Below are 11,760 nucleotides of genomic sequence, written 5' to 3' on the forward strand. Positions count from 1 at the left end.
ATATATATATATATATATATATATATATATATATATAATATATATATATATATATACATATATACATTTTCAGCAGTAATGCTGCTATACCCAGTAAACCGTATATTATCATTATTATCATTATTACACACACGCGCGCGCACACACACACACACACACACATATATACACACACACATAGATATATATATATGTATATATATATATTCACATTTTCAGCAGTAATGCTGCTATACCCAATAAACCGTATATTATTATTATTATTATTATTACACACACACATATACGTACATATATATATATATATATATATATATATATATATATATATATATATATTCGTGAAGCGTGGCAGGAGATTCTCTTTTAAGCATATTCTGTTGAAAACGACAGCAAATTCATTAGAAATTAATTTCTTTCTTAAGCTTTCTAGCTTTCGGAAAGTAGATTTCTGGGGAAATGAGAGGGGAAGAAGCAAATTTCCAATTGACATTGGTAACTTATATTAACACAGAAGTCTATGTTATATACAAAATAAATGAAAATAAACAAAACACAGTATAATAAACCCAAGACGTTTCGCAGATCGTTCTGCATCTTCAGTTGGAATGAAGGGAAGTGTGACAAATGTCTCCTACGTGTAGGTTTCATGCTGGGGAGGAGGGAGAAATCATTTGTTTGTACATTAATAATTGGTTGTAAATCTTTTATGATTACAGCCTCCAAAATGGTCAAACGTTGGAGGTCCCTCTCCTCTGCGACGATTTCTGTGATTGGAGGCTGTAATCATAAAAGATTTACAACCTATTATTTATGTACAAACAAATGATTTCTCCCTCCTCCCCAGCATGAAACCTACACGTAGGAGACATTTGTTCACCAAAATACAACCACCAGATCAGAGAACACCCATAAAGGTCCAAAATATCCCCGCAGAGGATAAAATGTCATGCCTTAGGCGATCGGCTAGGCTTAGGAACCAACCAAACAGCGCCAGCCAAACAGAGGAGAGTCATTAAGTGACCTCTCCAAGTTTTGCCTTTATACATATTTATACTCGTCTTGGTCACACTTCCCTTCATTCCAACTGAAGATGCAGAACGATCTGCGAAACGTCTTGGGTTTATTATACTGTGTTTTGTTTATTTTCATTTATTTTGTATATAACATAGACTTCTGTGTTAATATAAGTTACCAATGTCAATTGGAAATTTGCTTCTTCCCCTCTCATTTCCCCAGAAATCTACTTTCCGAAAGCCAGAAAGCTTAAGAAAGAAATTAATTTCTAATGATATATATATATATATATATGACATTGATTAAGAATATGAATAGGATATTTTATATGTGTGTGTGTGTGTACATACAAACATATAATGTACATTTCAATACGTCACCTCTCGCAATATTTACCTTATCACCACTACAGCTTGCGTGCTGAGCCTCGTGTTGGGGACTCCCACGCTTCCTCGAACTCGCCGAGACTCGTCTCCGTTGAACTACGAGTTGCCTGGCAACGCCACCAACGTTCTGACGGCACCGATTACAACAGGTTTCGAGTAAGACTTCATCCCTTGCTACTAATCTGCAATGACTGTTTCCTTTGACGTAGTAGTAGAATGGTAAGGGTCACAAACCATTCGTATATATGAATGTGTGTGCGTGTGTGTGTGTGTGTGTGTGTGTGTGTGTGTGTGTGTGTGTGTGTGTGTGTGTGTGTGTGTGTGTGTGTGTGTGTGTGTGTGTGTGTGAGTGCATGTGTGTGCATATTAGTTACATATTCATTCTGTGCATAATGTGTAAAGACCCCTTGAACAATATATTAGGGACATCCATGAAGTAACTAGATATATGTTTTTCATCTTTCGTACAAGAAATACTAGCAAAAAATTATTTCAAGTGAAATACTGTGTATATGAGTATATCAAATACTTAACAACGAAAGATATTTACCTAGTTCTGATATATAACATGGGACACGTCTGAATGTGCAATAAAGCCTCGTGGTTACTATAAACGATGTTCGGTATGAAACGTTGTTTATAGTCATTATTCTTTTTATTCACACAGCTTATCTAACGTTATTTTTTCTGACTCTGTCAAGTTTAGCTTCGCCTAGAAATAAATTAACTACACATTGTATATGGACTACCAATCGATCGGGGTCGCTGCCGTATTCTTGAAAATTGAAGGGCAAGAGGATATGAAAGTTTTCCTGTCAATTATCAACATTATTTATTATTTATATAAACACTGAGACTCTTCTTAAATCCTTGATTATTTTTTTTTTTTTTTTTTTTTTTAGAATACTACTGGCAATACTTTCTTTTTGGGTTACATTATCCAATAACCACATGCTCTAGGTCTCTTCCTTAATTATTAGTCTCTTCAACAAACCACTAGACTTCATCCCAAGTTTTTCTCTTTCCTTTTTTTCTATCTTTGCATATTCGTTTATTTACCTGTTTACTAATTTATCCATTCTTTCTTACCTTCTCATCTTCTTTCTTTCCAAATTTGGATTGGGTCCCTCATCATGTGGTTACCTTCTTTCTCCTCCTTCAATACAACATCTCCCAACGAGATGACAAAAGAATAGAAGGATAAAGGAGGATGGGGAGGGAAAGGGGACGAGGGAAGGAGAGTAGGGGATAGGAGAAGGATATGGTGGGGAGGGTAAAGAAGGTCGGGAAGGACGACGCCAGAGGGGACGGGTCTGGCTATGCGGTTGTCTGCTTTCAGTACTTTCACTTTCAAACCCTCATCCTGGATTCTCGTCTCGCCTTGTCCTGACCGCATAGTATTGGGAGGGAAGAGGAGATAGGCTAGAGAGAGGGTGAGGGTAGAAGGGACTTCGGGACTCCGAATGCTGAGGTATGTAAGAGGCGACCTAGATATGGACCAAAAGGTCTCCTGTCGGTATGCTCCGCCTTTGTAATCCTATGTATAAGAGAAAGAACTAATAGGTGTAATTATAGGTGTGTCCAGTCGTGCTAACGAGTTATCGAGACCTAGCCTATATACTGTAGGTATAGTTAGGTGTACATATAAACAACCTTTTGGTAAACATACAGTTTCAAGAAATTAAGGAATTCTTCTTCAGTAGTTTGTGAAATCGTTCAGCAAACCCCTGGCTCTGAAATCGTCTCTCTTGTTGAATTATACTTTATTATTTTGAAGCTCATATGTTATATATTAGTCTAATTATTTACTATTTTCTTTATGCTCCTTGAATGCAGACACACAAAGAATAAGCTGAAGTTATAAGAAATTCCAATGCGTTGGAGGGTTTTTTAGAAAATGGAATTCGAGTACTTGCTTAGGAACGGTTATCAACCAAAGATTATGTCACATTTCTGGGAAACCACTTGAAATAAATGATGCATTACACATAAAGATTACGATATAGAATTTCCTGAAAACGTCTGTAAGAGAGCCACAAGATTAGTAAGAACCCATAAAAGAAAAAAAAATAAAGTTTAAGACACACTAGCCTCAGGAAGACACCAGATCTCAAGAACTCTCTCTTAAAGAACGACTGAAGAAATCTGATAAAACATGACAGTCATCTGCACAATCTGGACAGCATTCATTACAGAAAAGACTTCTCTCAAAACTTAAGTACCAAAGACGACTAAAGTTTGTTGCCTGAATCTGAAATAATTGTATAACCAACCAGACACACAAAACTGACTGGATAAAGAAATTACTTTAAATTTAATTAAAATGCTTAGACCTTGTAGTACGAAATCACAACGACAGATGACCTTTTGTCATGAGAAACATGAGTGCAGAATAATGAATAAGTGAATAAATAAACAAACGAATAGGTAGAAAAATGAATGTGTGTGTGTGTGTGTGTGTGTGTGTGTGTGTGTGTGTGTGTGTGTGTGTGTGTGTGTGTGTGTGTGTGTGTGTGTGTGTGTGTGTGTCACCATGGTCTTGTATCACGTGTTGGACTCTTGATTGACAGTTATTAACCTCCCGGATGAGAGCTCAGAGCTCGTATGACCGATCTATGGGTAATAGTGTGACCATACACGCACATACACCCCCAACTCCCCGCCTACAAGAGTTGGAGTAACACCCCGCAGCGCAGTGGTACTGAAATTATTTCAGCCCTGGGTGGATTCGATCCCGGACCGCGCGCCGTAGTGGCAGGCGAGAACTCTAACCACCGCGCCACGAGGTCGTGTGTGTGCGTGTGTGTGTGTGTGTGTGTGTGTGTGTGTGTGTGTGTGTGTGTGTGTGTGTGTGTGTGTGTGTGTGTGTGTGTGTGTAAGGAGGTATTAGAGCAGATCGTTCAGGAATATCTCTAACTAAAATTAAGATTTCAAATACCGCTACTACTACATGTTTTCGCCTCTACTGGATATTTACTTCATTCATGCGCTTTCAATCTGTTTGGTTTTACATACATATATAATAAATCTATAACCTTTTAATCTGAGCACTTACTTTTCTTCTGATTCGCATTTAGTGTGAGCATGCTTTCATATCTGATGTCATCAATTTCTTAAAAATCCTGAGAAAATATTTCAATTCTCTCCGTTTTTTGAGAGAAAATGTAGAAATAATATATATGATAAACTCGTTTTGACGTGATCGTAACCAAATTTAATAAAACCCACACTGTGAAAAAGTGTCAAACCAAAACGAAACAAACCTAAATCCTAGACTAGATAATATCCTTTGTCTCTAGTCAGAACACACGAGTGTGTACGAGTCGTTTACAACAGAGAAAAGGCTTATCGAGAGAAGCTTAACTCTTACGCTGCTCAGTAGTTTTCTTTCTCGTGAATCAATTTCCTGTCCGCACTCTAAACAAATATTCAAATCGTCAACAATATAGAAAGGGTTAATACCTACGCTACAGTGGCACCTTAACAAAATTTCTTTCAACTACCACCCAACCATTGAACTCAGGATAACAAACGCTTGCTGAAGGGGCTATAAAACCCGGTAGAAAACCTCCGGAACGCGCTGACGTAGGAGCTGAAGAGGAGGAGGAGGAGGATGGCTTCCTTGTAAGTGGGACACAACCGGTCGTGTGAGAAGACGATCAAGACCTCGAAGTCGCTGTGGAGAAGAACAGTAAGGGAAGGAACCAGCAGGACGAAATGGCATTTGTTGGACTCTTGGTCCCCGTCGGGGAAATGGGACACAAACAAAAGTGAAAAGTTTCTTCTGGTTAACGGAATTTACTTGGGAGGAAAAGAAGTTTTAAGGGGAGACTGACGGGGCAACTGGTTCAAAAGTCGAATGTGTAAAGACCTTACAAAAAGGAAAGCTTTTGTCAGAAAGTGTGTGTGTGTGTGTGTGTGTGTGTGTGTGTGTGTGTGTGTGTGTGTGTGTGTGTGTGTGTGTGTGTGTGTGTGTGTGTTATTTCTTATTTATCTAAGCCATATTTACCTTGAAGGAGATCGGCAACGCAACCTTTATTGGTGAGATTATTCAGTTCCATGATAGAATAAGAAACAAAAAAACTACCAATTCCATTTGAGAACTCACACTCTCCTCTCCTCTTTCCTTTCCTTATATATTCGCATTTCATTCAATCCCCACCTCTCACATCTCTCGTTCTCCTATTTTACAACTCCTTTCCATTTTCATCCAATATTTATCTTCATTTTTCCTTTTTTCTTCCCTGTTCCTAATATTTCAGGTTGTTCTGTGCCTTCCTACTTTTCCTCTCTTTCCTCTCATCACGTTTTCTTCCCCTTTCATCTTCCCACTTCCCTTCTTCTTATTCCTCTTCTTTAAATCTGTTCTCTTCCTTCTTCTTCTCAACCAATTTTCCTTTGTCTTTCCTCTACTCCTGTTCTCTTTATTTTTCTCCTCTGTCTCCTCTTCACCGTTCATTTCTCCTCCACCTCCACTCCACTTCACTCCATTCATTGTACTCCTCTCCCATACACTTCACTCCACTTCACTCAAGTCCCATTCCTACACCTTCCTTTCCTTTCCTGTCCCCTCCCCCTCTCCTGCACTTCATCCTATGTCCTCTCTTCTGCACCTCTTCCCATTCCGCTCCCCGCTATCTTCTCGATTTCACCGATGATCCACTCTGAATACCGGCCGTGACTTTGTTTCTCAGTCTCTTGACGCACAGGACATAACCTTATAGCTCACTGTTGACGCCTAAGGTGCTGACATCACTCCTGACGCCCAAATGGTTTGTATTAATGGACGCATTGCCAGCTGACGCCATCTGAGACATGGACGCCCAGATGGTTTTTATTAATGGACGCATTGCCAGCTGACGCCATCTGAGACATGGACGCACAGATGGTTTGTATTAATGGACGCATTGCCAGGTGACGCCATCTGAGACACGGACCACCTTGTCCCGAGGATGACCTACGGCGGGGGCACATTGCAGCAGCAGATTTACCACATCTGATGGACGACCTACCTCCTCTACATAAAACACAAATTAAGAATCTGGCGTGATTTGTGCACACAGACTAACTCCAAAAAAGTGTCGATGCGTTCTGTAATGTGACGATTTATTCACTTATTTATTCGTCCACAAATTTATAGACTGGTTTATTTACTTATTCATTTATCTACCTTTATATATATATATATATATATATATATATATATATATATATATATATATATATATATATATATATATATTATATATATATATATTTGTTGATTTACTAATACTTATATATATATTATATATATATACATATATATATATATATATATATATATTATATATATATATATATAAAAGCATTAGTAAATCAATATATATATATATATATATATATATATATATATATATATATATATATTACTTTTCCTTAATACTATAGCCACTGAGATATGTAAGTATATAAATGTACCTTTGAGGATGTCGTCCATCACATTCCTGCAACGATACTTTATGGAGCTATTGTACCATATACAACTTGTTTATAGACATCGAAAGTTAGATACTTGCGTTCGGCATGTATATCACAATGACCCACTTTTATATCTTGATGTTCTTATTCGTAGACTCAACATTCATTTTACTCCCAATGTCATTACAAAGATTCAACACTCTTGACAACATTAGCGCTAACATTAATATCACGTTAAGTTAAAATACCTGACAGTTTTACATCCATTACTCTTTTAACTAAACCTGAACAGCTTCCACCCGCCTCCACTGTGACCTAATCTGGTTTCTTTCTTCCCGGCCTGCGTCCTTCACTCCGCCCATCGCCAAACAGCTGTGAAGGCCGCGTGTACGGTTACTACGCCGATGTGCAGAACAACTGCGAGATTTTCCACATCTGTTTCCCCTACGTCGATTCCGACTTCGTTATCAAGAATCGTATGTTCTCCTTCGTCTGCGGCCAAGGTCTCGTCTTCGACCAGCTGAGACTTGTAAGTCGATAAGTCGATCTCACTTTTTTTTTTTTTTTTTTTTTTTTTTTTTTTTTTTTTTTTTTTTTCCTTTCTTTTTTTTTTTTTTTTTTTTTTTTTTTTTTTTGGCCAGAAAGGATTTTGACACAATTTTTTTTTTTGGTGGGGGAGTGGGAAGGGGGGGGCTTGATTCTGCCTTTTGACGAGAAAGAGTAGAGTGGTTTGGTTAGAAAAAATCGAGCTAGCATGCGCTTTTCCGGTTGAAACAAGAATTCTGTAATTCTAGATCAGATCAACTAAGCTGTAGCTCTTCAGGGACTTTGGTGATTTAGTTGGACGGGGATGAACTACAGGCATCATTGTATAGATATTATAAGACTCCACAGCCCTTTCTTGAACCAACTACGATAAAATATATACATAATTTCGTCAAAGTCATCAATCATTAGAGTTCACGGTATATATCTAGCTTTCCATCAGCTACTTTTATTAAATCATGCATCAATAGCCGAAGCAGGTATCAAACTGGGTTCCTCGGGGTTTACAAAAAGTCGTCGTCTACCCTGTCCTCCGCATCCACCCCCAAGAAAGTGACAATCATTTAGAGCAAATTGATAAAGATTCTTTTAAGCATCAATATCATAAAATATTACCATTAATATCACCTCCTCACCTCACCTCACATTAATTCTTTGGTAGGAATTAGCATTCTGAAATCCCGATAACCATCATCCCGTTCCATCCACTCACTACTTGTTCTCATCACCAAAAGTACAGAAATCTATCGAAGTAATTTTGTATTACTGCGGACATCTAAATTTGACCCGTGATAGATCATGATTATGCAAATACGTTTTTCGTCGCTGTTTCATCAGTTGTGCTTACAAATATTCGCTTTCATCATATGGGAACCACAGTATATGGAAATACACTAGAATTATATTTCTTATTACTCCAATTCCTCAACACTATATCATAAGTTGGGTCTGGATGTTCACATTGGTGCATTTAAATGCCTGTTAACCCATTCAACTCCGATGACAAGATGTCTTGTCATTTGGTCAAATAAAACAAAAAATCATAATAAAACAACAAAATGTTTGATGATCAAACAGCACCAGAAAAATATGACGTCATCAGTCCTCCTCGAGGAGGACTGATGACGTCATATTTTTCTGGTGCTGTTTGATCATCAAACATTTTGTTGTTTTATTATGATTTTTTTGTTTTATTTGACCAAATGACAAGACATCTTGTCATCGGAGTTGAATGGGTTAATCATATACTCCTGCCCAATGCAGGTGTCAGCAGCGGTTTGCCTTAACAGGTTATCTATTTTCTTTGAAGGTTTGTAGTCGCGCAGCTAACGCCCTTCCATGCCAAGCTGCTGAGAACTTCTATACCATCAACAACTACTTCGGACGCGTGGACCTCAAATTCGGTGAGGACGAGATCCCAGAAATCCCCAAACAAGACTTCACCGTCCAGACTTTCAACGACCTAAGACAGAATTTGTAAGAAGAAATGTAGAAGTTTCAGGAGAGGAAGATGAGGAGAGAGAAAAGGGGTGAGGGGAGGGAAGGGGAGGAAGGGACACGAGAAAGTATTCAAGAGCAGGAGAATATAAGATCCTCGAATGGTGATGATGATTAGAAATTAATCTAAAATCTAGGAATTTGTATTGCTTTAAATCACTATGAAAACATGAAAGTATTGGAACTGGAAATTCAAAACTTCCAACCAACACCAATAGTCTAAGTTCTTCTTAAACGAAAATAATGATTCGTTACCTCGGTTTAGTGACTTCACATGAAATCTATCATACCCATTTTCGAGTACGACCAATCCATGTTCCTCAAATCTTTGTGAACTTTTTCACAATGGTCCCGATTAGTTTTTAGTGACTGGTGAAACGGCTTGGCCGTGGACGGCTTTTGGTACGTTTCCAATGTCAGAGCAAACTAGATTAGTATCGAATTATAAGTAGTACGTGAGGCAACAAGGAACGCGAGAAAGAACCAATATGCCCCATTGAAGGAACACACGTATACAAAATGCACGCACATACGTACGCATCTGCAGGCATGATCGTGTATATCTGATTGTGCACCAATCCAAAGGAACATGTTATATTCTAAATGATATGTTCCTATACAATTACTATACGTTTGTATTTCCAAAGCCTCCCACTTATCCACATTATATTACACAGGTTCGACACGTTTTATAGTATCAAGGGAAATGCACATGACTTAGTAAAAGCAATGTTAACGAGGGGGAAAAAATCATAAATAAGGACACATACTCGTAGCAATGAAGAACGGTGTAACATTGTTCTTCCTGAGAAATTCAAACGTTCGTGGAGCGTTGATTCAGTTTGGGCATCGTTTCTACGTTGTCCTCGGATAAATACAAATATAGTTATTCCCGTATACGAATGATTAAAGTATACGTATAATTGTAGCCAACTGTGCGTAGATACGCTTTCCTTGTGATTTGTAGCCTTGTCAGGACGGAGTCAGGCAGGTCCTGCGTTGTCCAGTAAAGATACAGGTTAAGATGTTTGTTAACTTTGCTATATTTTCGGATTTGTTAGGTGCCACACGATACCAATTTTCTTTCAATCCAAAGTTATTGCCTTGTTAATCCAGTGTTAATATTACTTCCACATGTTAATTTCTCTCTGTTTTGCCTTTGATTGAGTCCTGCATCAAATGGTTAAGTTTGGTTATGATTTTGTGTTTTTGTTATTTTTTTTTCTGTTGATTCATTTAATCCCAAACGTCTCCGTGGTTGTTATTGTCGCGCCTTTTAATAAATGATTTGAAAACATCAGAAATAATATTTGTTTCAATTAACATTACGAAGCATTAGCACTGTAGTTTGAAATAAAGGAGCATGTCGACAGGAGACCTTTTGGTCCATATCTGATACCATCATACGCTTCTCTTTAGCCTTAAGAGCCATTTACAAGGTCTAACAGTCTGAGAAACCCGGTTTGTCAAACAAGTGTTTGAAGGGATGTTTGACCGTGTGAATAGGGTATTTGGTTGTCAAACACGCTCGACAAACGTGTTTGACGACCAAATACTCCATTCACACGGTCAAACATTAGTTCAAACACTTGTCTGACAAACCGGGTTTGTCAAACTGTTAGACCGTGTAAATGGCCCTTTATGGCTACTGAGGGTTTATTGAAACAAACACTAGATGAGGACAGAGCCTTTATTAGTAAGATGTAGTGATGCAACAAAAAGTTTTTTTTTTATCTTTTTTTTTTTTTTTTTTTTTTAAACTGCCAAAGTTGCTCAGATATTAATATTGAGTATATAAAAACAGGTGAAACTTTGGCATTGTAAAAAAAAAAAAAAAAAATCCGATAATTTTTTTTTTTTTTTCATCACTAGTAAGATGTTTCGTTTCTTACGGCTTTCTCAAGTACAACACACCCGAGTGTAATGTACATGAAAAAGCTGTTAACCGCAATAAAAATAGTATGTGTATCATTTTTTTATGTACTGTTCCCTTTGTTTATAAATTACGTTTCTACCTCTATGTCAGTTTGTGTATGTGTGTGTGTGTGCGTTTGTGTATGCGTGCGTGCGTGCGTGTGTGTGTGTGTGTGTGTGTGTGTGTGTGTGTGTGTGTGTGTGTGTGTGTGTGTGTGTGTGTGTGTGTGTGTGTGTATTCACCTTGGTCTTTGGATCACGTGCTGGACTCGCGATCGACAGCTATTTCCCTTCCCGGAAGAGAGCTCAGAGCTCGTATGACCGATCTATGGGTAATGCTGTGACCTTACACACACGCACACACACACACACCCAACTCCCCGCCCACAAGAGTTGGAGTAGCAACTCGAAGCGCAGCGCGCAGCGATACTGAAATTATTTCAGCCCTGGGCAGGATTCAAACCCGGACCACCGTAGTGACAGTCGGGGACTCTACCAACCGCGCCACCGAGTATGTATGTGTGTGTGTGTGTGTGTGTGTGTGTGTGTGTGTGTGTGTGTGTGTGTGTGTGTGTGTGTGTGTGTGTGTGTGTGTCAATTTTTCCGAGAGTGAGTCAAGACACTTGTATCCCGTTAATCTATTTGTCATTGTTTCAAAACTTAATCACTGGCTACTCTTTACTCTCAATTTTCAGGGCGACTTTACCCTAACTTCTGTGTGTATGTGTGCATGTCTGTATGCACGCTTGTGCGTATGTATGCGTGTGTGTATTTGTGTATATATGTATTTGTGTGGGTGTGGGTGTGTGGATGAGTTTGTGTTTGTTTGTGTGTGTGTGTGTGTGTGTGTGTGTGTGTGTGTGTGTGTGTGTGTGTGTGTGTGTGTGTGTGTGTGTGTGTGTGTGTGTGTGTGTGTGTGTGTGTGTGCGTGCATGTGTGC

General features: G+C 38.5%; 1 protein-coding gene across 1 annotated transcript in view; it reads left to right on the forward strand.

Moving 5' to 3' along the window:
- Positions 1-10,193, forward strand: part of LOC143030101 (uncharacterized) — an 18,133-nt gene extending 7,940 nt beyond the window's left edge. The window contains exons 2-4 of the mRNA XM_076193306.1: positions 1,430-1,559; positions 7,236-7,392; positions 8,719-10,193. Coding sequence (XP_076049421.1) covers positions 1,430-1,559; positions 7,236-7,392; positions 8,719-8,889 — 458 coding nt within the window. The 3' untranslated portion in view covers positions 8,890-10,193. The remainder of the gene's footprint in view (positions 1-1,429; positions 1,560-7,235; positions 7,393-8,718) is intronic.
- The last annotated feature ends 1,567 nt before the right edge of the window (positions 10,194-11,760 follow it).

Source organism: Oratosquilla oratoria, chromosome 1 (assembly GCF_046742065.1).
Source record: "Oratosquilla oratoria isolate Oo_2021 chromosome 1, ASM4674206v1, whole genome shotgun sequence".
In the NCBI taxonomy this organism is placed as follows: Eukaryota; Metazoa; Arthropoda; class Malacostraca; order Stomatopoda; family Squillidae; genus Oratosquilla; species Oratosquilla oratoria.